General features: G+C 42.8%; 2 protein-coding genes across 5 annotated transcripts in view; one reads left to right on the top strand and one right to left on the bottom strand.

Annotated features, from left to right (window-relative positions):
- Window positions 1-18,283, bottom strand: part of HERC2 (HECT and RLD domain containing E3 ubiquitin protein ligase 2) — a 109,684-nt gene extending 91,401 nt beyond the window's left edge. For 3 of the 4 annotated variants that reach the window (XM_072135681.1, XM_072135684.1, XM_072135683.1), the window contains exons 1-4: window positions 18,126-18,283; window positions 12,038-12,128; window positions 4,472-4,586; window positions 1,069-1,206 (exon numbers count right to left, since the gene is read on the bottom strand). In XM_072135681.1, coding sequence (XP_071991782.1) covers window positions 1,069-1,206; window positions 4,472-4,586; window positions 12,038-12,109 — 325 coding nt within the window. In that variant the 5' untranslated portion in view covers window positions 12,110-12,128; window positions 18,126-18,283. Of the gene's footprint in view, window positions 1-1,068; window positions 1,207-4,471; window positions 4,587-12,037; window positions 12,134-18,125 lie in introns of all 4 variants that reach the window. The other variant, XM_072135682.1, reaches the window with a different exon arrangement.
- Window positions 18,284-19,281: 998 nt separating this feature from the next.
- The window catches only part of NIPA1 (NIPA magnesium transporter 1), a 39,504-nt gene continuing 32,396 nt past the window's right edge, over window positions 19,282-26,389 (top strand). The window contains exon 1 of the mRNA XM_072135679.1: window positions 19,282-19,304. The gene's annotated coding sequence lies outside the window, so the exon portion shown is untranslated. The remainder of the gene's footprint in view (window positions 19,305-26,389) is intronic.

Here is a 26,389-nt window from a genome sequence, read left to right as displayed (position 1 = left end):
ATAGTGAAAACCCTGTGTCAGGTGACAAACACAAGATTATTAATAGCTAGTATAAAGCCACGTGCACTTCACCACTTGACCCCATGTCGCCCAAATAAACAGTTAATCAGACAGTTCTTGGAAGCCAAAGATTAACTGCAGGGTTTCTCTTCACCTAGAAGATCAGCTTTCTGCTCTGCCTCCAAGTTGAATGAAGTATGAATTCCTGTCCATCCGGGTACGTAGCAACTTCAGAGCACCGAGAGGACATTCTGGGACACCGCAAAAATCACTAAAAACTCATAACTGGGTTACAACACAATTCCTTTTACCATATCTGTACTGATGTATAAGGAAATTACTTAAAAGGCAATGGTGTTGCACAGTCCTGTTACTAGACTGCAGGAAAGTTAGAATTTCGGTCGCTTCTTGTGTTGCCTCACAAGTGACACTACGCTTCCTGCAAAAAGAAGCCCCTAGATTTTAGGGGAGGCGAAGGTTCTATTGACCAGATTACAAGGCTCATTATAGATCGGGGATAATCTATGGCCACTGGAGCAGATTTACATGTGGTTTAGTCTCGAAATAACTGGCCATGCAGATAACAGAGGCGACACATCCAAGACAGATGCTGAATATCCAATAATTAGCACATGTAAGGATAAGTCATGTTCTTCCTTAAATCGGGGTAACCCTGGAAACTGTAGTAAATTGCAATATTATGTATACTCATTCACTACCAGATCTGTCTGACTCCACATACACCAGGAAAATTGGGTAAAATCAATACTGTCAAAACTTCCTCAATGGTGTCCATCAGCAGCTATGGCCTTCCCAAGGACTAATTACCAAGTATCGGATTGGGTGGTGCACACAGCCCAGGATCCTGGTGTGTAGGGTCTGAGGTACAAACAAAAGAAGAAAATGCCACAGCATCCAATGTAATGAAAAAGGTAATGCAGTTTTTTCATGCCTGTGTGAATAAAGGTTTATCACCCTTTTCATTAAATTGTATACTGTGGCCTTTTCTTCTTTTGTTTTCTCCCCAAAGGACTACAGTACAAATTACAACTTCTAGACACATCTTACCTGGCTGTCTGCCCCAGACCCAGCTTTCCATAATTGTTTTGGCCTTGTAGTTTGGTGTTGGCATCTCATCTTCCTCTTTCTTTTCCCGGTCATTCTGATCCTCCTTCTTCGAGCTTGCTTGGGCTTCATTTACTTCATCTAGAGGACAAATTTTACATAAATGGTGATCAAAAAGAGGACACCTAAAAAACTTGACATCAAATTTCCTTTCCTTTCGTAGCTTATAGCAGAGAAAAGCTTTCTATGCATTTGTGCTTCATTTCCATCATCAAATTACAAAGTAAAAACTATTGGGCAGATTCATTACGGGAAGTCAGTTAAAGTCATTTTTCCATATATGCAAGATTGTATAATCTTGGCCAACACACACTTAAATATTAGAAATGTATATATAAATGATATCAACAATTATTATTCTTAATTTATATAGCGCCTACAGATTAGGCAGCGCTGCACAAAGCATGTCAAATTGGTCCCTGTCCCACACTTTGGAGTGTGGGAGGAAACCGGAGGACCTGGAGAAAACACAGGCAAACAAGGAAAGAACACATACTCTTTTCAGATGTTGACTTGGGTGGGATTCGAACCCAGGACCCCAGCACTGCAAGGCAGAAGTGCTATTCACTCAGCCACTGTGCTGCCCTTATATATATATTATATATGCTTACAGATATATATATATATGTGTACATGTTATACATGCATACACACAGTTTATATAAAAAGCATTCCTCTTGAATTGTATGCTACACAGCGCCTTATACAACTTGTCACCGGACACTGTCAAATTAAGTCAAGCATTGTGCAGTTGTCATCCAAAAAAAAGTGCAACAACCCTCCAAAAAGTTTTACAAGTTCAAAAAAGTTTAACTTTGCTCGGGAAACACTCCACAATTCTGGTGCACATATTGTTAAAAAATAAAATCTTACTACAGTGAAACAAAAAAAAAAAAAGGTCTATTAAAGGGGTGGTCTGCTCATCGGCGGCAGCTTCTCCATCTTTTGGAGATGATTCAATGCAAATCACAAGGAAAGTTAGAGGTATACAAAGATTACTGGACTTCTTTTAAAACCACAGCTAATGACTTAATTTAATGTAAATAAGGATATCAAGGCAGATTGATGAGTATTAGTCCAAATCTAAAAATGGACCACATTTATTAGTGTCAGAAGCGAGATAATAAATCCTGTATATCTTTAGACCATCTAGTCTAAGTTTACATATCACATTTTACTTGGATTATTTTTGGCAAGAAATGTGGGAACACTGGTCCCTTTTTCAGACCAAAAAAAAAAGTAATAAATATTTTAAAGTAGATAACTCTGTGTAATAGAAATCCAGTAATCCTGACAAAAGAGTTAAACTTGTAACCTACAAAGCCATCTGAAAATCCTAAAAGTGCAGAGCATTCCTCACAATGTAGGGAATATAACGTTAACTGATAGAAGCAGTTTAGGATGACACAGTGTCCTTCATCAGGATTATTGCAGACAATCTGTTTGCTAAATCAAGTAACTCATCTAGTTGGCTTACCCACAGTCTATTTACAATCCAACGAAGGACACGGTGGCGTCCAAAACTATACTGCTAATATCTCTATGTCTGGAGTCATCAGGTCACCAAAGAGCCTCACATGCATTACATTGGGAGAAGTGTTGTCAGAGCTGTCCAAACACTTAAGATTCGGAAGGGATAAATGTCATCAATCATCCACCAGACCAGTGCAGAGTTCACAAAGTGGCTAATGAGCAGCCACATTGGGAAGTATCCGGTCACACGTTTCCGCCCACAACAGCCAAAATTTTCAATGTTCACATTTTTGGCAGACAGGATCCAGTTTTCTGCTATGGCATACTGTAATAGAGCTTCAAGGAGTTAATTTACATATATAAAAATTGGTGACAATGTCAATTTAATCCTCTGTAGAATAGTCTTCTGCCTAACAAATTGCACTTCATAGGGACAGTATTTAATATTCCATGGCATGTACTGGGAAGAGGGAAACAAATTCCAAATGCTGTGAAATTGGTGAAAAAAATCATTTGGATTGGGTTTGGATTTTACGGCCTTCTCTGAGCACCCCAAATGACATGTCTACTTTATTCTTTTGGTTGGTACGATCACGGGGAAACCAAATTTGTATAGGTTTTATAATGTTTTCATACATTTACAAAATATAAATCCTCCTGAAAAAGAAAAAAGAATTCTTCATTTTGCCATCTTCTGGCGCTTTTTCATACTTTAGTGTATGGAGGTGCGACTTTTGATGAGGTTTTCAATGCTACCATTTTAAAGGACTGTACAGCCTTTTGATCACTTTTTTTGAATTTTTTAATATATTTTTCAAAATGGAAAAAAGTGGAAGTTTCAACACTGGGCACTATTTTCTGTTACAGGGGTAAATACCGGGAATAGCAGTTACTATGTTTTGATAAATCGCACATTTTGGGACGCAGCGATACCCAACATGTTTATTATTTTGACTGTTTATTTATATCAGTTCAGGGAAAGGGGGGGTGATTTAAATGTCAGTATATAGGGATTTACCACATCATTTATTACCATGTGCACATTAAAAGGAGACAGCCTCTGTGGTATGACCCAAGGCATTCATAGTAACCAATCGCCGGTGACATGTGACGTTTCAGAGGCCACGTCACATTAAGGCTATATTCACACTGCCGTTGCCCGCCCATACCGTACCGTAGCGGGCAACGGCAGTGTACGGGGAGAGGAGGAGGAGGTGAGCGCAGCTCACCCCGCCCCTTTCCATAGCAACCTATGGCGCACGGCGCCGTATTACGGGACCGTACCGCTCCCGTAGGGTGCCGTGCGCCCATAGAAGTGTATGGGGGACGTATATCGGCCGTATATACGTCCCCCATACGTTAGTGTGAATGTAGCCTAAGAAATGCTGAATAAAACAGACTAATGGACTAAGAGGATTTTCTGGAATATTCTTATCTTGTGCTATTTGCGTTGCGATATTTTATGATGGAAGGTGTTGGAATAAATTTTTGCAAATTATTATTGACTAAAAGCACAGAGTCGGTGGCTTAACTTGCTGCATGGACTGGTGCCATATGGTTAACACCCACGATCGGTGCCAGCACCAACCTGCCCGGGAGCCCTCTCTATACAGTGGCAGCCGTTGTGTGACATACTATTACATCACACGTCGGGAAGGAGTTAAAATATGACATATTTATATATGTGCCATCTGCCCAGGGGATGTGCAGATAGGACGTAAATATCTGTATGGCAGTCATGAAGAGGTTTATTCTATCTAGTGATGGCCGTCTCAGCACCTGAATCTGTTCCCAAAGACATTCAATAAAATGATTTACATGCTTACAAATTCTAAAAATAAAGGCGCATAAATCACTACAATACTTTGCTCACCTTTTCTGGATGGAAGATCTCCAGTCTGGCCGCATTCACTTCCCATGTATACAATCTCCCCATCTTTTACCATTTCATTCCACAGACTGCAGAACCCATCCCGTGTGAAGGCAAGCTGCAAAACATTACAAACATTTAACATTAAAAAAGGGTGAAAATTCTATGTCTATATGGTGTCTATTTGTTCTTTTACTATGTATTACACAGTAGTAAATCTTAACAGTGCCATACATATTGACTTTGTAATTCCAGGTAGTCTCCGACTTAAAGGGAACCTGTCACCAAATATTACCCCATTAAAGTAGCAACCCCTTCAGGTAGGGTATAAAATGTCCTTTCTACAATTCCCTCTTGTGAAAAATCTCACCAAAAAAAAAAAATAAATAAATAAATCTCCCTGAAAGTGAAGCAAATATGACTCTTCTCACTTCATTTTCCCATGAGACGAGTCAGGTTTAGTGGTTGCAGGGGGAGTGTCAATTCAGAAGTCCCAATCTTCTGTTCTATAGCACCAAGAAACATGCTGCTGGCGTCTTATTAATCATTAATGAGGTATAAATATGGGGACGGGTTCTCTTGAAGAACACCCAACTTACAGATGACCCCTAGCTACAGATAGACTTCCCTGCCCACTGTGAACACTGGTGAGGCTCTCTGGATGCTGCCAATTTACTGAACTTTAGCCCCAAGCTGATGAAAGGTCTCCAAAACTTTATTGTTAATCCTTGTTCACATGACAGCCCAAAATTATGAAAATCCTATTGTCTCAGGGATGCAAAAAAAAATTCTATGGAGGTACACATGCACATAAATTTAACTAAGAGTAATCGTTATTTCAGATTAGTTTTGATATCGAGTGGGGGTATGGAGGTTTGTGAGCATATTTCTAATATGCATAATTAAGAAATCCTCATTTGAGGTCCGTATTTTTAAACGGATTTCATACAGAAGTGAAAAAACAGATATAATATGGACATCACACGACCACAATTTTTGCGAATGCACAGCAGACACACCCATCTTCTACGTTACTATGGCAAATCTGTCTACCAGATTAAAGAGGGGTCCATCTCTCCTGTATGTTACACAGCAGCAAGTGTTAAACTTTCCTGCTCTCTTATGCTATGAGCAGTATTTTTAAATAACTAACTAAATACTAAAAGGTGAGGGGGTTAATCCTCCCATCTCAGAGCTGTTTAACCAAACACAGGGAGATTAGATCTGAGCTCATGTAGCCTACATATACAAACACTGTACAGTTTGGAATTCACATCTCTACAGGAGGGAGTAGCTTTTTTTTTTGTTTGTTTGTTTTTTTTTCCAAACTAATGAAGTATATTAGAAAAATGTTCAGGAGACCCATTTTTAGCACTCCCCCAGTCCCCACAGAGCATAGTACATACACTGCCAAAGTGTTTTTGTATTAAAAATAGGTTTTACAGAAAAAAAGATATGTTATATAGTACCTTTCATTAGCATCTGCTGTGTGACTAGGCAGTTGCCAAAAGGGAGGAGGAGGAGAAAAAAAAATGTATGTCCACTCTATCCGCACTGGTAGGAAGTTAAAAAAATGTTTTTTTCGGACAAAACAATATATCAGTCCTTAGTCAGGTATGACTAAGGACTGATATATTGTTTTGTCCGAAACGCGTCACCATTTGCATTTTTAAGTGACGGCTGTTTTTTAACTTCCTTGATGAATTCAATAAATTGAACCAAAAACTTTTTTAACTTCCTACCAGTGCGGATAGAGTGGACATACATTTTTTCTCCTTCTCCTGTTACTTACCTTGGATCTAGACCAAGCGCACTCCACCTCTCGTCCAGTTACCACGCACATGCATTCTTGTGGGTGAGCATAAGCGTCTCTTTTTTTCTAAATTTTTTGTGTATGCCAAAAGGGAGGGTCTGGAAAGGAGCAGTTCCCCCCCACCCTTGGGAAACATGTGACCTTTTCAAATATATGAATAACTCCCCTCACCCGGGATTGGCTGTAGAGGAGCAGGGGGCGTCGGTAAGCCCAGTGATGGGTGTTTTCATATATTTGAAAACGTCACATGGAGAAGCTGTTCCCCAAGGGTGGGGGGAACTTCTCCTTTCCAGACCCTCCCTTTTGGCAACTGCCCAGTCACACAGCAGATGCTAATGAAAGGTACAATATAAGGCTAAATTCACACTGCCGTGAGCCCGCCGCACCGTAGTACGGCGGGCTCACGGCAGCGCGGGGAGAGGAGGAGGAGGTGAGCGCAGCTCACCCCCGCCCCTCTCCATAGAAACTAATGGCGCACGGCGCCGTAATACGGGGAAAGATAGGACAGGTCCTATCTTTCCCCGGGCTACGGAGCGGTACGGTGCCACACGTGTGCTGCACCGTACCGCTCCCGTACAGGGCCGTGAGCCCATAGGAGTGTATGGGGGACGTATATCGGCCGCATATACGTCGGCCGTATATACGTCCCCCATACTGTAGTGTGAATGTAGCCTAACATATCTTTTTTTCTGTAAAACCAATTTTTTATACAAAAACACTTTGGCAGTGTATGTACTATGCTCTGTGGGGACTGGGGGAGTGCTAAAAATGGGTCTCCTGGTGACAGGTTCCCTTTAAGAACAAAAGGGGACTTCCATTATAGAGTGGGTTGAATATACACGATTCGTGTGCCGCAGTTTTCAGGCTTGTTTTTTTTCCTCCCTTTTACATAATAACTTATCAAGTGACTAACACAGTATTTCTTTTTTGAATTGTTTTTTACTTTAATCCCAAGTCAAAATTTACTTATTTTAATAAGCCATCACATCAGTAAAAATAAATTTAAAAAAGTCAGCGAAATTAAACGGAGATTTTCTTTTCGACAGTTGACACTTTAATGGGTCTAATCGAATACAAACATCAAACCAAAAGTAGCGATTGCCAAATTTCAGTCTGTATGGATCAAGAGTATATCAGAATAAAAATGACACATGTGAATTACCCTCATCATGTTGGTGTTTAATTAGAGTTGTACACCCTAAATGCAGACAGCACATTAAAATGATCTATGTGAGTGGGACCTAAAAAGTTAATACAGAGTGCACCTCTAAAAGCTGGAACGTTTCATGGCTGGCTTCATACAGTCGAGAAAAACTGATAAATAGGTAAACAGAGAACAGAGGAAAGACAAATAACTGCGTGGTGAAAACGTCATAACATTGAGAAGACTTTTGCATCGGTTTCTAGAGGAGAGTGGAACTAGAGTGACCTACCTGGAATGAATTGCACAACAGTAGTTAAGAAACAAGCAATGATAGAGTGAACACATTTTTTTCCTGGCACAAGTCTTTCATTCAGGCAGTGAAACCAAATCCCCAGCACAACATATTGACGTATGTAAGCAGCGCGAGGATACAGTGTCTGAAGCTGTGGAGGAGGCAGCAAGTACAGCTACAAGCCGAGACGGATGTTTACTACGACTGTACAGACTACTGCTCCTGGATCAGCTGTGTCCAACATGTTACCACCGCCACAAATCGGGTCTTCCCCCTCACCAAACATTCCCCACATTGATGATACAGGAAGTCAATGGAGGACGTGATCTTGCTACAAATACGGTTGTGTGACTGTAGTCGTACCTAGCGGCGGATCCGCAAATACAAATGGCACATGGATGTCACCTGTGTTGCATCAGTATTTTGTCACATTTTGTGGCGTTTAACACATATGTTTCAAAACGCAATGAAACAGCTGAAGAGAGATTTGCCTCTTTAAAATAATGTTAACATTTGTGTTTAAAGAACGATTAACGTATGCAATTTGTAAACGCAAGTGTTAATATCAATGGAATTATGCAGATCTCTCTTTGCTGCTTCATTCCGTGTTAGTGCACTCTCAGGGTGCTGTCACACGGTGCGTTCATGGACCATTTTTAAACGAACTGAAAACACATGAGTGTGTATGTTTACCATACGTTTGACTGGTTTTAATCTGCTCCTTAGGGTGAAGACACACGTGGCGTTTTTAGTCCGTTTTTGGGCAGTTTTTAGTTAGTGCGTTTTTGACCAGTTTGAATTAAGATAATTGGTCAAACTTGTCAAAAAGTTAACGATGTGAAAACGCACTAACTAAAAATGGCCCAAAAACGGCCTAAAAACGCCACGTGTGTCTTCACCCTTACACTTCCAGAAATGAAGAAAAACAGATTTAAACCAGCCAAAGGCATAGTTAACACACAAAAACGGTCCAAGAACGTCCGAGAACACACCGTGTGACTGCACCCTCAGAACTGCAAATGTGGCCAAGAATAGGACCTGTTCTAAGTTGTTCCTCACACAAGCACAAGCCTCAGACATGAGCTGTGAAATCCTCTGCCATGTGTCCGTAGAAAGCCACAAAAACCACAGCCATATCACCTGAGGACAGTAAGTTCATGCGCAGACAGTCACACGTAGTGCTAGCGCAATGGGGGCGTGCTTTGGGCCGAACACATTTGCTTTTGCAGTTTTTGCTTTTGAGGTCGTTAAAAAAAATTATTAAAAAAAAAAAAACATGCATGTGTTTTGCTTGGAATACTAATGAGATCGGGTCCCATGTGCACCCTTAGACCTCAAGCACAAGACTGTGTGCAAAATCAGCTTGGCCTGTGCATAATAGAGGTCTATGGGAGCCTTGGGCTAGCTGACTTTTGTGGCTAGCTCATGGACGTCGTATATACGAACATGTGAATGAGGCCTAACAAATACTTGGAGAAAGTGTCCCCAAAATTCTTTCACTGCGCAATTCTGCCTCCAGGGTTGTCCCTGCAGATGTTAAAACAACATCGTCGCCAGAAAGGACCATGGGAAAATGCTGGCAATCCAGCCAGGAGACTATTTTTATTCCATAGTGGATTAGCTGGATTTCGAGTCCAATGTGTATCTTCTTTTACTGTATTATCACCTCCAAAAATGGCAGAGGAGCTTTAACCCATCACATGTACATTACAATCATGTGCTAAATAACATTTAGCATTTGCAAGAAATGTCTGCAGGTGTCCCATTCTACAGTCTAAGGAAAAAGGTGGAAAGTTATGAGAATATTCTCATTCATGGGATTCTATAGTGTTAAAAATAATTACTAGACAGCAGGTTATATCCCCAGGCAAAATATACACGAAAGAGAACCATATAAAGAAAGAAACAATTACTGCCACAGAACGTGCCCTTGTAAGAATCAATGACTTACTGCTTTCCTAAAGCCACTGAAAGAATTAATCTCAATGTTTTCTTTTTCGAAAAGTTTCTCAAGGTCATCACATAGCATATACCACGTGGAGTCCTCTGATAAAAGATAAGCAGCCAGACCCAACATGGAGGATACGGTTACGATCAGCAATATAGAGGAAGATGAAAGAGCTAGCTATTAATTTATACAAGAAAAAAAAAAAAAATATATATATATATATATATATATATATATATATATATATATATATATATATATATATATATATATATATATATATATAATAAATGTTTGTGTGTTTTGCTATTCAATTATACCCAAAATTGCAGCTGACCATATACATGCACATTAGATGACTTGCATTGGTCTGAAGGAATACTTCATGGCTGAACAACCTGGGTGAATTGTTTTAATGAAATGGCTTAGACTGGGTTCACACCACGCTTTATGTATATGCTACGTGTATACGCCAGGAAAGCACCCAAAGTAAATGCTTAGCGTATACAGTGAGAAATAGTGGGAGATGGAGGCATAGTTGTTGCCTCCATCTGTCTACTATATGTCCTATACACCAAAAAAAGCAGGATGGAAAGATGTAGCAAGACGTATCATCCAAGACGTATGCGCTCAGCGAAGGCAACGGATGGCTACGGGGAGCGGACGCAGCGTATTGCATCTCTCACCGCAGCCCCGCCAAGTGCATATGTCAATGGGCAGGAGGGAGGACCCAGTGATGTCACTGTCCATATTAGGATAGTGACATCACCGAGGGAACACCCTGTTCATCGGCCAAAGCCAGTCACCGGATGCCACAGATTTACTCTCCTCTGCCCACATTCTGGGGGTAGGAGGGGTCCCCGGGCGACTATAGATATACAGTGGAATACGTCTGTGGCAAAAATTGTGAGGACACATCAGAATCCTCCTGACATGTTCTTACAACGTATGACCCAAAACGTAGTGTGAACCCAGCCTTACAGCATTAAGTGTACCTAGCTTACAAGAAGTGGACCATGGGAGTAGATTCCCGGGAGAACCCTTAAAACCAGAGGTCTGTGAGAGGGAAGGAGAAAATGGATGATCTCTTAAAGGAAATCTGCCATCAAAAGCCAGGGACTCATAGATCCCTGTGACTGATTTTAGAAGGACCAAAGCCATGGATAACAAATTTAAGAAAAATTACCACAACCATAAGTCAAAAGAGCTCCAGAGGGTGTTACCAGAGCCCCTCTGTGCTGTAGCTTCACAGGCTGTTAGATGACAAAAGAAACCCTCCCCCCCTCCCTTTTGTGCTGAATATTCCTCTGCTGCATGGTGATGAAGTAAAGAGAGAGGGGGGCAGCCTGTGAATCTACTGCACGGAGGGTCTCTGGCTTATTAGCATAATTTAAAAGTTGATTTTAGAAGAGAGGAGGCCATGGATAACTAATATAAGAAGATTATCACAGTGCCTGGATCTATGAGTAAGTGTGCCTGGTCTATCCATGCTTGATTTTGATTACAGGCACAAATTAAATATACATATAGCAGACAAGGGCTCCTGCATAACTACAGCATCAGGACTGACAAATGGAGCAGAACACTTGTTTTACATTGAAGAACTGCTGTGTGGAAATGTCAGTATGGCCATGTGCAGTCAAGGGGAAGATTTCCACCCGCCACTAACAGGATGTCTGCCAGGATATTTTTTATTTCAGCAAACTACAGTCAAAGAAAATTTTTATCTGAAAGACTAGCAAAAGCATATGCCTAAAAACCCAACATATAAAATGTATTTGTGGAAGTCAAAGGAGAAAAGCCGATTCATAGGGAAAGGTGCACTGACACACTGGCCACCAATGACGACTGGACAATTTTCCCATGAATATCACACATTTGTATGATGCCGTTTCTTCCATGTGGATTTGTATTATGTGTATTGCATTTTTGATGCAGATTGGCATGTAGACTTTCCAAATGCAGTTTTTCTTGGTTGGAAAAATCTGCATGAAATATGCATCATACAAAGATTTTTTTTATATGCCCATAGACATAAACAAAAAATATAATTTACATAGCTTTTTCCATATCACCTTAACCTAAATGCTATTTATTTACATAAATTCCACATATCAATCCAGTGCAAGGACAACAACAAGCAAAATGTATTCAGTGTGTAACCAAGTACTAGTTAGTAAATCAGCTTCTTAAAGAGGATGGAAAATACATGAAAGGCAGAGCAATAAAGTGTGGTCAAGTGACAATACCAATACTACAATACATAATTTATAATACATAATTTATGTCTGTGATTATTCAGGAATAATTCAGGAATAGCACATATACACAGTTCTATACAACTACTGGCAGAGCCACTTATCCAATTTCACCTGTAAATCTGTCTTCAGCCATTTGGAATCAAATCTTGACTGTGCCAGCAGGGTGAACCTTTCTGAAGACATCTTGCTTTTGGTACGCTGCCTAGGATTTTAGGAGATAGAGAATTAGAAAACCTTCTGTGCACAATTCCACCTTTGAAATGCAAATCTGCAACAGTAACCAACAGTTTGTTTCCGGCCTAGAATTAATTCCTAATCCGACCCTTTCATAGCCCTCCTGCACACCAACCTACGGAAAACAGACGTTATTTTTGCGGATGTTACATGCGTGAATAGACAATGGGGTATTGCATTTCTGTTGCCTCCTTTCAAAGCTGTCTGCTGTCTGGACACTTTTTGGTGGTAGAAGTTTGCAATTTTTTTTTTTTTTTTTTGGGGGGGGGGGGGGGGGTGGTAGGGGACTTTTTAGGCAAATGTATACAAGTGAGTATGGGTCAATTGTACTTCAAATTGCGCCCCCCTCCTACAAAAGTCTAATTTGCTGAAAAATAGGGTGCAAATTAAAAAAAATGTCCAAAAAAAAAAAAAAAAATATTCAGCCCCCTTTCCCAGTCTAGTCCCGCACACACTATGATGCAAGGACCTACGGCAAGCAAGAAGAGGGCCTGCGGGGGCGCCAGAAAGGAGAGTACCGAGTTGTTGTTTTTTTATAGACTCAGGTACAAGCTGAGTTTGGGTTTTTCAGCACATATTTTGTACTGAAAAACTTGGCTTATACTCAAGTGTAAAAAATAATAATGAAGTGAAAAATGAAAAATAACTGTAGAATCTGAAGAAAGGCAGATAACATCATAAAGAAAGGAGGAAGCAACACGAAAATGCAGAGCTCTCCTGGTTTCTATTTGACAATATGTGCCCGCTCGCCAGACCCATACAGCATGGCACAACAATGCTGGGAACACAATTATTAATTTAATGAGCACTTATATCTACAATAAATTCACTTCCAGCACAGAATGAGATGTTCATACAGCGATGAAAGAAGATTCCATCCATTAACTGAGCTCATCTGAAAGCAGATGGTAGAATTAACAATATCTATACAGAAGAGTTCAGACCATTTGCTAATATTAACTCCCATCAAAGGTCATAATTTGCATGCAGTTATACAATAAAGGAGCTTGCTACTACTTAGTACCTTATTACAGAACATAACCATTATATAGTTGTGTTTACCATCAAGCATGACTTTCAAGAAGCCTAATGACATGAGGTGGGATTAAAGCCACACCAGTACATCTATTCCAGCCCTGTTCTGACGTTGTTGTGTCTCTTTAGCACAGTGTAGGAGACTGGTTTCGTTGAGTGAGAGGCTATTGACTAGGGTCTGGGAGTAAGAGGTCTCTGTAAGGAGAACTTTACTTCCTGATCTCAAGGGGCACATATACATGAGCGGGGCAACAGAATATACATGAAAATTAAAGAACACGACAATGTTTATTTGGAACAATAAACCACTCACAAATCCTTAGGGCCCAATGACTTTTCTACCCAAATCATTCTAAAATCCAGTTCATTCGCATATGAAATTCAACTTAAACACATGTGATAAGGAACGAACACCCCGTACAATGTATCTAAACAATGCAATGCAAACATGTTACTGAATGCATGTATTCAGTAGAAATGCATATGCAATAGGGGTAAGTCCATCAATGTACTTTTTGAATGCATAGGACAGGACTCTTCAGCATCATAGAGTCCTTAAGTCTCTGCTGTAATCATGAGAAGGGACTCCTTGCATCTCATATATCACAATGATGCTTGGGGTCCTGTCCATGAAATCCAGCAAGCACATAGGCCAGGATTTATGGACCGACTGTGGTCATCTGCCAAATAGTTATGCTTTCCCAGAGAAGAAACATGTTGAATGGTTCAGTAAAGCTAGAGAAAGACCTGTCACCAGAGTTTTACCACTTAAAGCAACAAAGCTTTTAAAGGGTTACAAGTCCTCCCCAAACCCCATAAATTAGCTTCCAGTGAAGCCCTGTACCTTAATTACAGATGTTTTTCAAATTAGCTTACTTGACTCAAGCTAGGACTCTGTTTTCTTCCAGGCTGTCTGTGATCCACATCCCGTTATTGTGACCGACAGCTCTGTGTCTCTTCAAATCACTGCTCTGCCTCCTTATAGTTGGGGACTTTCTGATAATATTCAACTACAGACATATATAGCTCTGATTATTCATAAGAAATATCATGTCAATTTTTTTTTTACACCGTGCTTTGTGTTACATTCATGTCATGTGACCAGGCTGATCTAAGGTATAATAATAATAATAATAATAATAATAATAATTCTTTATTTATATAGCGCACACAGATTAAGCAGTGCTGCACAAAGCATGCCAAATTGGTCCCTGTCCCCTTGGGGCTCACAATCCAAAACATAGTGTTAGGTTGTTTCGAGTGTGGGAAGAAACCAGAGTACCCGGAGGAAACCCAGGCAAACACGGAGAGAACATACAAACTCTTTGCAGATGTTGACCTGGGTGGGTCTCGGACCCAGGACACCAGCGCTGCAAGGCAGAAGTGCTACCCTTTACATTTGCAAAATGTACCCCATGTATGTATCTGATCACATTAAATAACAGAATGTCACCATTAAGGCATGGAGAAAAGTAGACGTGCATGGAGGCTGCTGTGATTTAATGTTATTGGATACATAAATGGGATAGATTTTGCAAATGTAAAGGATATAAGACCTTAGATGAACCTGGTAACATGACATGAATGTAACACAAGGCACCATGTAAAAAATATTTGACACAATATTTCCTATAAATAAATAGAGCTTTATATGTCTGTATGGACATATTTGCAAATGTAAAGGGTATAGGACCTTAGATGACATCACCCTGGCCACCTGACATGAAATGCTGAATAATAAGGAGGAGTAAGATGAGTAGTTGGGAGGGGCCTACCAAGCAGGACACGCCCCGTTTGATGTTAAGTAATAAAATATAAAGTAAATTTATGGAGATGTAGGGGAAACAATTTTTAGCTAAGAGAGGGGTGTCAGTTAGTTAATAGGGCTCTATGGGAACCTGTAACTAGGTGTATTTGTTAAAAGTTTCCTTTAATGCCTGAAACTGCCTGGACAAGATCTCTTTAAAGGGGTTGTATCAAGTGTTACTGTTATCTCCTAGTAACAGGATAGCAGAAAATAATTGAATAAGTGGCGGTCTCACTGCTTGGACTTGCACCAATCACAAGAACAGACCCCAAACTGTCTCACTCTCTCATATGGATGAAGCACAGCACTCCGTTATCTCCGGCACTCTCTTAGACAGTGAATGGGCACATGCTCTACCTGCCACTCCATCAATGAGTAAGAATGGGATTCCTGTTCTCAGGTCCAGTGTTGAAATTAATAAATAATAATAATAATATTATTATTACCAACAATAACAAGCTTGTTAAGCTTCTTTGTCAACACAGGCAACTAGATTTCTGTTCTTCCCTTTACCAATAGCCTCTAGGAAAAGCAGACTCTGTAAAGCGCCTATGGTATGGTGAAAGTTATTAAGTGCCAGGGTGGTCATCCTTAAATGGCTACCCTATAATTATGCTATTTGTTCATGTATTTAGGTTTTTATGCAGTTTTGAATCCAAAACCTGTTGAGGATCAAATAAACAAAATAATATACAAGATTTTTCTCTCTTTTTTTTAATCTAGGGTTTATTTTAAAAGACTGAATTAAATACCCTGTAAACACTTACAATTCAGGTCAGTCGATAAACTTCCTTTTACACAGATTAATCATTGTGATACTGTGATTTACATGGGAACAACAAATCTTAAATACGAGTGCTGATGCTTTTGCATATAATGTGCAGCTGATGTAGCCGACGGCATTTTCTGATGACAAACAACAACTTTTAGGTTTAGGACAAGGAGGCATCAGATATGAATGCCACTAGTGACGTTTATTGATCATTTCTTGTCATTGACTGCGTGTACTGTGGGTAGACCTAAAAAACGAGGCACATCAGGAGAAGCACAGAAATAAAACAATGTTACAGTAAGCGCAGACAGCTGTGTGCCAGGCATCGTATTGTATGACTTCACATTTGTCTGACTATTTGGTTCTACGGGACTTCACACAACTTAAAGGGGTGGCCACTAGAACACTTACTCTATTCAAGTTTGCAGTTCGCCAGGACTCAGGACTTCCTAATTTGTTATGTGACGTCAAGTGTCCTGAAGGCTTCTGGCTAATGGAGGGGGCCATGCACTCATTACTGGCGTAACCATTCCCCCCCGTCAGTGGTTGGAGGGGCATGCAGGTACATTAAGTTCTTGCACTGTTAAACTTTGGGATAAGTGGCCAACCCCTTTACAGTCCAATAGTACATACCTGCGCTTTGACGTCAGGCGTAAAAGCGTTGTCCACTTTTAGCACATAATTGTTTGTGTAATGAAAATGTTATAATATACTTTCTGTCTCAATTTCTAGATCTCAGCTTTCTGTCATTCAACATTAAGCTTCACTGTTTACTTCCTGTGGAAATAAACCGGTCCATGGTCATGAGATGTCACACCGGTGCATGGCTTGTTATATCACACAGCTGTGATTACTGTCCGTGTTATAAAGAGCCATGCACCTGTTTGACATCACATGACCATGGACCAGTTTTAATCCACAGGAAGTAAACAATGAAGCTTCCTACAGAATGACAGTAATCAGAGATCAAGAATTATAGATAAATCTAGAAATTAATACAGAGTATATTGGAAACTTTTCATTACACAAACAGCATCAATTATTTGCTGAAAGAGGACTAGGCCTTCCGTCACTAAAATGATAACAAAATTAAACGGATAACAAGTGTAATGGTTGTGTTAAAATGTTCCATGAGTAGAGATGTAGAGAAAAACGGGATATGCAGCACTCAGCACACGCAGGAATATGAACAAGTCTTCTTTATTGCAAATAAAATTCATGCAACATCAACATTCAGATGCCATGCGATCAACGCATTTTAACGCAAAGCGGCTTACTCATCATGAGTAATGAGTATTCCTGTGTGTGCCGAGTGCTGGAGAACCTGGTTTTCTCTACATTTTTTGGTCCGCTGACTCCGGACGGCCAAGTCACGATGAGCTGGACTTTGTTCTATTATAGTAGAGATGGTCCCGCACAACCCGGACATACTGCTGAATTGGTTGCCCTGCGGCCAGTCTAGCACATTGCTGCCCCTAGCTATTAGCCACAGCTGTGATTGGTCAGGGGAAACCATGACTTGACTATTAATTTCTTTTGTTAGTGTCCATTTCCACCACTTGCATTAGTCTTCTGTTATTTCAGACAGAATAGCGATACAGTTCCACTCAAATAACAGAAGAGCTAACTGAAGAAACCAATGGAAGCCATTAAACACCCATTGAAAGCATTTAAGGGATCTGTTAGTCTTATCGATATTATTTAAGTGACTAAATGACTGAGGTCCAAATCTAGGTGTGAACTGGGGCTAACAGACCCAATGAAAACATCCTGATAGACTGCACAGATCAATAGCACAAAATATATAAAATTGGGCAATAAATAACCATGACAGCTTCTACCCCACAGATATAAATACTGGAATTTTACCAGCCAAGTGTCCTACAAGTAGTTATGTAGGGGGTCAGCGAGTGACTGTCCCCAAAAACAAAGCCTGTCACCAGTTCCTATGGGGATCCCCAGTACAGCACTGACAGCCGTGTATATAACCTGTAATAATAGGAATACAAGACATCACATGCAGCACAGCAATTGCTGTCCCTGCACATCCCTACAAACCACAAAGTCTGATTATCCGGCAATATCTGGCGGATAATGAGGAGCCATATACCCAGTGATGGTGGGAGACATCCCCTGGCACCAGTAGGAGTACACGTCCCATCAGTCAGAGTGGTGCTGAGGGAGAGCTCCCACACCCGGCTGGATCTCGCGACCTATTTCGGGCAGCAGCTGACATATCATTCTAATATTGTGCCTGAGGGATCATGTGTGGGGAATAGAGATGATGCTGCCGCTGCTGATCATCTGGTGCCGGGGCTCCGGTTATTAGTGCGGCTTCATGCTCCACTCACCTGATCTGTTCACCCCCCGGTAACCTGCAAGGGGCAACCACCCCCAGCGGGTCACGATCACAGCCTGCCCCAGCAGGTACCCAGCTCACCCGACACGATCAAGCGGCCTCTGAGGGCAACACAGGAAGAACAAGACGCAGACAGCACAACGTTAGCCAATCCCACGACAGAACACAACAACCCCATCCAATCAGCGCCATCAATGGGCGGGACATCCTCCCAGAGCTGCAAAGGGGATGGGTGAGGGTGGAGCGTCGACGTCACGGCAGCACCTGTCACGTGACATGTTGCCAGGCGTCTAGAAGCGTATAACCTGCGCGTAGTATACACACACTCACCGGCTGCGGGCACAATGGCTGCTGCAGGGGGACAACCAGCAGGGCCACCGCCAGATGTGTGTTACATGGGGTCACCCACCTCCACCTAGACTTACCGTAATGTGAGGATTCTCCTGCTGCTAGAAAATCTGTAATATTATAAGACATATTATAACAGTAGATTTACATTGTTGGATTTCCCTATTGACAAGTGGGAGGATGTTTTATGTTGCTGTGGAATATTGTAATACAATGATATTCAATCAAAAAATTGGGCAATAAATTGCATCAAAGTGCGGATCAGAAAAATAGTTCTATGGCGATCAATACAAAAGAATTTTACCGCAATCCTTGAGTTTGTAATTCATATGTTGTGAGCTCCCTCTAGTGGTGGTTAGTGACAGACAGATTTATAATGCTGTGTTGGAGTGAAGGATTTATATTTATGGAGGGATTCATATCCACGTATTCATGCCAAATGATGGGCATAAGAACATTAACACATCAGCTAAGCAGGTACTTTGGGCTCCACAACATAAATAACGCAAAGGTGATTGCACATGGTCAGAATCTGGGCAGCATGATCACCATAGGAGCTTGGCACTGTCAGAAAGATGGCCTCCTCCTCTCATGGTGCAGTCATAGTGGCATTTAACAGCTGAAGAGAGATTTGCCTAATTAAACAATTGTTAACATTGCATTCAAATTGTGTTTTGTAAACAAAATTTTAACAGTAATGTAATTAGGCAAATCAACTCTACTCAGCTGCTCTAATGCCTTTCAAAACGCAACATGAGAGCAGGCGGCCATCTTTCTGACAGTGCCAAACTCCTGTGGTGACCATACTTGCCCAGATTCCCAGGTGCAATTACCTATACATATCTTTAAATACGCAGCCTAAGATACTGCTGACAATGGCATCTAAAAAGATTCCTATAGCTTAACAATTGGCGCCCTTCACTATGATTACAAGATTGGTCATGGTAGCCATAGGTCTTCTGAAGGCCAGGGCAGGTCAAAAGCAAATGCTATTAGTATGTGCTATAGGCACACTTTGGAGAACCTAGAATATAAGACATATTTTCAGTTGTTTCACACTTTTTTTGTTAAGTATATAATTCCACATCTGTTAATTCATAGTTTTAATGTCTTCAGTGTAAATCTACAATTTTTATAGTCATGAAAATACAGAAAACTCTTTGAATGAGAAGGTGTGTCCAAACCTTTGGACTGTACTGTATGTATATATGCTGTATGTATGTGTATATTATATGTATAAGCTATATGTATAAATGTGTATATATAAGTACATACCTGTGTGTATGAGTATAGGTATATAAATGTTTGTACTTAAGAGTGTATAAATGTGTGTACAAATATATATATTTTGCTTCAAGGGGAAGGGGCGCCCATGCAGAAGTCTACCATGGGGTCCAGTTTATCCTACTTATCCTAGTTTGGGCTCTTTCTGATAAGCTGCATTATAGAAGTAAACAGGTAAATATAATAGTGACCTCCCAAATTGTGACAAAAAATATAAATGTGTATAGTTGAAGTTAAAAAAAAAAAAAGATTAAAGAATATGCTTTTTTGGCCATTCATTGGACTGCCAACATACAGTATACATTTGCAGCTGACTTAAGCCCATTGCCCACAAGTTCAATTAAAGAGAACTCGCGCTCTGCGCTTCTGGGATTTCCCAAACCAAACCTCGAGTCACTTAGCTAAATTTGCTTGTGAACGGGCATTATAGTGACGTTGTCCAGACTGGATAATGCCACTGAATTTGTATTGCTGGACCGCTAAAAAGAACACACACAAAGACAAAAATTAAACATAAAACATCTTTTCCCTTAATAAAATGATCTTTATTTTGTAAAAGTTATGATTACAACCATAATGACCCAGCTGCAGCCTGTGAGATGGAAGCCAGTGTCTGCCGGCTATGCAGCTGAGTGGTATTTCCTTGGCTCCTGGGCATCCCTGGGACTATTGGATACAGAGAGCACCTGTGACTATTGACACTATGACTATGGGTTTCTGGAGGTACTCTGACTGTGACTATGAGCTAATGTGGGCACAGTGACTATTGTCTACAGAGTGACACTGTGACTAAGGGCTACTGGGGGCACTGTGACTGTGGGGCTTTGTGTCTATGGGCTACTCGGGACACTGCGATGTAGGGCCACTGTGACTATTGTGGAAGGATTGTTACAATATTGGCTATTGTGTGGGGATTATTACCTTATCGGCTACAGTAGGTGGGCAGTATCAATACGTTGGCTAACTGTGAGGACACTGTTACTATATTAGTTACTATGTGATATTATATTTATCAGTGCTAGTACCAGTCACCCATTTTGAATAGCCTTAGGGCGCATTCACATGATTCGTTGTGTTGTTTGTTGCGTTTTTGACGCATTCCACTGGTTTCTGCCTTGATTACATGCTAAGGTTACATTGCGTTTCCTCTGCATCTGCTAAAACGCAATGTAACCTTAGCATGTAATTAAGGCCGAAGCCATTGGAATGCGTCAAAAAATGGAAGGTTACGCAACGCATCGTGTAAATGCACCCTCACTGAGTCAAAGCTAGAAGTGTCTCCGGTTACCTGCGACCCAGGTTGGAGACTGATGCCGGGCCAGGGAAAATGGCCGCCGCCTCCACACGTGCCTCCGCTCCTGAGAGGGTGAATGTCTCTCGTCGGAACCCCCAGTCGCAGACAGCGATACCTGCCTGCAAGCCAGCCTCCGGTTCCTCTTCTCCAGCGCACGGTGAGCCTTGTGTGAAGAATGGAGCAACCCCCCCGGCGGGCTCTGGGGGAAGGGGAGCACAATCTCCCGCGGCTCTGCAGCATAAAACGCCTGCGGACGCCCCGGCAATATCTGTCGCGGCTGCGACACTTCAAGATGACAGGGAAGCCGCAGAGGATCCGGTCGTCTCGGAAACACAGGTACAGCTTACCTTCTTACAGACCCCGGGTAGCCAGCGCCAGAATCTACAACTGCAGGCGGGTGGCAGCACACGGAGGTCCATAGTACATCAGGCACAAGTGCATACAGCGCCACCTAGTGGCTGGAAACTGAATGGCGTCACTGTACCTGCAGAAACAGCAGAATATGCTGGTCAAGCTCCCCCCAAGGCAGTGGGTCTGGGGCAAAGGGGGGAAACACTACCCCATTCACAAGCTCAGGGGAATTTCGATCCTGTCTTCTCGGTGGAGTACATGCCTAGTACTCCGGAGCTGCCTCTGACCCCGATGTTGATCCAGTCTCAGATCAGCCCATCAGGAAGGGAAGCAGACCCAGATCGGAACCATACGCAGCCAGCAACGCGACAAGGGGCTTTTGCGGGAGCACCGGCCTCTCCACTCCTGGCCTTCTCCCCTTCCCCGTCTCCACCTCACCAGTCTCCGGCATCATATATGGACCCATGCTGCCCAGAATTCTTACCCTCGCAATCGTGGTCCCATGATCCCGGGCCGCTAGAGGAACCTCCACTGACCAGGGCGGACTTACATGAGGCCTTGAGAAATTTACCTACACGAAGCTTCTTCGACTCTATGATCTCCAGGATGGAGAAGATGCAACGTCACTGTCTGGAAGAGGTACACCGTACCATGGAACAGATGGGCTCAAGGGTGGGCTCTTTAGAAAGGCAAACCACAGCTCACGACACCAGGCTAGATCACCTAGAGCAACGGGTCACCGCACAACAACAAATGATTCGATCCCTGACCCTGGAACATGACGACCTTGAAAACCGGGGTCGTCGTAACAACGTACGGGTGAGAGGCCTTCCTGAGAACGAGGAGGGCAGGGACCTGGGGTCCATCATCACCACAATCTTTAATGAAGTGCTGGGAGACCCTCCTGATACACCAATTGAGTTGGACAGGGTGCATAGAGCCCTGGGCCCGAAACCAACTGATCCTGATTACCCACGTGACGTAGTATGCAGAATCCATCACTACTGCACCAAAGAGCGTCTGATGAGACGTGCCCGCGAAAAAGGCCGTTTGGTACACGGCGAAGTCGCTATACAAATTCTACCAGACCTCTCTGCCCGCACCCTTCAAATGCGGCGTATCCTACGCCCCCTGCTGGATAAAATTAGAGAATGTGACGCTTCCTACATCTGGGGTTTCCCCTTTCATTTAGTTGTGCGGAAAGAAAACCGCTCACTACCTGTCTATGACCCCGGTGATTTACCGGCCCTTTTTGAAATGTTGGGATGCCCCCCTTTTGATGTCCCGGATTGGCTTCAGGTTGCAGCGCTACCACGCTCCCGGCAAAGACGCCGTGATCGACCGGGGAACCCCCGTCTGCCAAGAATGTACCCAGCCAGGAGGGGGCGCCCCAATGACCGCTGACTCTTGGGCGGGAAGACCTCTCCAGAAAGGAAGATGGCTAATTGACACCTTAGACAGTAGTCACGTAGTTGCCTCTACGCGGGGCTTCATATTTGTATCTACTGTTGTTTACCAATTAATCTTGAAAGTTATCAGTAAAACGTTGGCAGTTATGGGGGTGGCTTAGAGCCTCCTCACAAGCCTATAAGCCTTTAGCCCGTTGACCTTTATATATGTAAGCATTCTCATTCCACCTCTATTCCTCAGCAGCTGAGTGTCTCACAGATGCACGTAAACTATTCATGATCGGGACAACTGACGGTCTGGGAAATGAAGGGTGCACCGTGATGCTCTCAGAATAGTCCGGAGCGGGTGTCTCCTTCCTCTGTATAGTCTTACCAAGTTCCCCACTAGGGACTCCCCAGGTGTTGTCCGCCTTGCGTGACCACCTTTTGGAAAAAGTTTTTCCTGCCTTTACCCCCCCCCCCCTTAGCAGAAGTTTGGGACTCGCAGTCCCTTTTTGGTTGTCTTTTACCCTTCCCTCCTAACTCTTTCCTTTTCTTTTATCCCTTAGAGGGTTCTCCTTCTTTTTCACCTTCCCCCACTTCTTACCCTTTCTTCACCCCCCCCCCCCCCTGCTTGGCACCTTCTTCCTTTACCCTTACCTCTTCCACCCCTCTCCCCCCCCCCCCTCCAGCGGGCCTCCAGAACCTAATTGCAGAAATGGACTCTAATATTAAAATTGTTTCCTTTAATGTTAGAGGGCTCCGTACTCCAGAGAAGCGACAGATGCTCCTGCGAGACCTGTGGCGCTTAAGGGCACAAGTGGCCTTTCTCCAGGAAACTCACTTCCGGAAAGATAAGATTCAGAGACTCTCCAGCCGCCGCTTCCCGTACTGTTATCATGGATGCTCGGAGGATTCCCGATCCAAGGGTGTGAGTATTATTATTTCACAGTCGGTTCCTTGGGTATGCCTGGAATCCAGGTCGGATCCGGGGGGGCGTTATGTGTTCGTTAAGGGAACCATACAGGCACAGACTGTCACCTTTGCGAACCTCTATCTACCGAATACGGGTCAGCCTGCGGCCCTGGCTAACTTTCTAGAGGAACTTTCCTCATTTCAGGAAGGGATTCTAGTTATAGGGGGAGACCTGAACTTAGTCTTGTCCCCGAACTTAGACACCTCGAGAGGGGTATCCCATATCCCTCGATCACAAGTAATTCGCATAAGGGACCTTCTCCACGCACATAGGGTGGTAGATATTTGGAGGACTATGTACCCGAGCTCTCGGGATTACACATACTACTCCCCCACTCATGACACATACTCGAGGATAGATTATTTCCTCATTGATCATTTTCATCTAGATAGAATAGTTGAAACTACCATCCATACTTCTCCACTGTCAGATCACGCTCCTATCTCGATTATGCTGAGTCTAGCCCCTCCGTCACATTCTATGGGAAGATGGGTACTTAACAACTCACTCCTAACAGATACGGTACATGTCCAGGAAGTGAATAGGGAGCTAGAACACTACTTCTCCTCGAACGCTGACTCGGTCACCAACCCCCTAGTGTACTGGGAAGCCCATAAATGTTACATTAGGGACGTGTTTATGAGAATAGGGGGGAGGGTTAAAAGGGAGCAGTATGCGCGAGCAACTGACTTACTAGCCCGGATAAAAGAGACTGAGGACAGACACAAACAGACCCAGAACCATACAGACAGGACCCTGATCCAATCCCTGAGAGATCAATTACGTGCCCTATATCTAGTAAAGGCCAAGGACTCACTGGTGAAGTGTCGTAAGATCTTCTACGAGCATGGTAATAAGCCCGGTCGCATATTAGCAAATGCTCTCAGAACGCAAAGAGCACGAAATTACGTCCCCCACATTAACAATCACACGGGCTCCAAGATATCCTCACCAGCGGGCATTGCGGAGGCCTTTAAGAATTTCTACTCCTCCCTCTACCAGCTGCACCCACATAGGCCCCCTACCCCGACAGATATAGGAGACTATTTGAGTTCAACAGACTTCCCAACTCTGTCTACAGAAGAAAGACAGAGTCTGGAAACCCCGATTACTCCAGAAGAGGTGAAGCTAGCACTTGACATGACCCAAACAGGCAAGTCCCCAGGCCCAGATGGCCTCTCCGTCCAATATTTTAAAACTTTTAAAACTTATCTCACGCAACACTTCCTGAATGCCTTTAATGCCCTCTCTAATGGCCATACTATCCCGCGTGATTCTCTTCGAGCCCACATAGTCGTAATTCCCAAAGAAGATAAGGACCCGGCGTCCTGTGCAAGTTATAGGCCAATCTCGCTTCTTAATGTTGACCTTAAACTCTTTTCTAAAATTCTGGCCAACCGCTTGGCTTCCTTAATGCCAGGTCTGATCCATAATGATCAGACTGGCTTCATCCCCTCAAGAGAAGCGAGGGATAACACGACGAAAGCACTTAACTTGATCCACATGGCAAATACAAATTCTACCCCGATGGTTATTCTCTCAGCAGACGCCGAAAAGGCGTTTGACCGAGTGGGATGGCCTTTTCTTTTTGGTACACTAAGACACCTGGGCTTGGGTTCTAATATGATGGCCTGGGTAGAAGCGCTATACTCGAGACCCTCTGCAGTAATAAGAGTCAACGGAGTCTACTCTGACTCTTTAGAAATAAAGAATGGGACAAGACAGGGATGCCCATTATCCCCCCTTATCTTCGCCCTGACAATGGAACCCCTCCTCCGTAGAATTAGAAATAATCCTGATATCTCTGGCCTGAAGATGGGCTCGCAGGAGGTCAAAGTGGCAGCATATGCCGACGACCTATTATTTTTCCTCACATCCCCTCTTGTCACCATTCCAAATCTACTCAAAGAACTGGATAAATTCAGTAGTCTCTCCAATTTCAAGATAAACGTGCAGAAGTCTGAGGCTATGATATTAAATACCCCACGGGATATGGGAGATCATTTAAGGGAACAATTTAACTTCAGATGGGCATCTTCATCACTTAAATATCTGGGTGTTCACCTTCCAGCAGACATTGAAGATACATTCCGCCTGAACTTTCTCCCATTACTACAGACCCTTAAACTAGACGTGAAAAGGTGGTCCATGGGCTACCTATCATGGTTTGGCAGGATTGGAGCAATCAAAATGAATGCTCTACCTCGCCTACTATACCTTTTCCAGGCGCTGCCCATCAGAGTCCCGGCCAGCTATCTCATTGAGACCCAACGTCTTTTTTCATCCTTTACTTGGGCCAATAAGCCTGCTCGGTTAAAAAGATCTATTTTATTTACAGCAAAAACAGAGGGCGGTTTGGCAATGCCAGACGTGACTCGGTACTATCAGGCTTCCCACCTTTGCAGAATAATCGACTGGCTACACCATCAGAGCTCGAAAGCATGGGTGTATTTGGAACAACATGCTACTCAGATCCCCCTGTCCTGCCTCCCGTGGCTAAGAAGGAAGTGGTGGAGGGACCTTACCCGACATCCCACAATCCATGCTACCCTACTGGTGTTCGATAAATGCAGGCAGACTTGGGATATTTCACCGGGACACTCTCCCCTCACGCC

This window comes from Engystomops pustulosus, chromosome 2, assembly GCF_040894005.1.
Source record: "Engystomops pustulosus chromosome 2, aEngPut4.maternal, whole genome shotgun sequence".
Classification (NCBI taxonomy): domain Eukaryota; kingdom Metazoa; phylum Chordata; class Amphibia; order Anura; family Leptodactylidae; genus Engystomops; species Engystomops pustulosus.
This window is presented reverse-complemented; position numbering and strand designations above follow the sequence as displayed.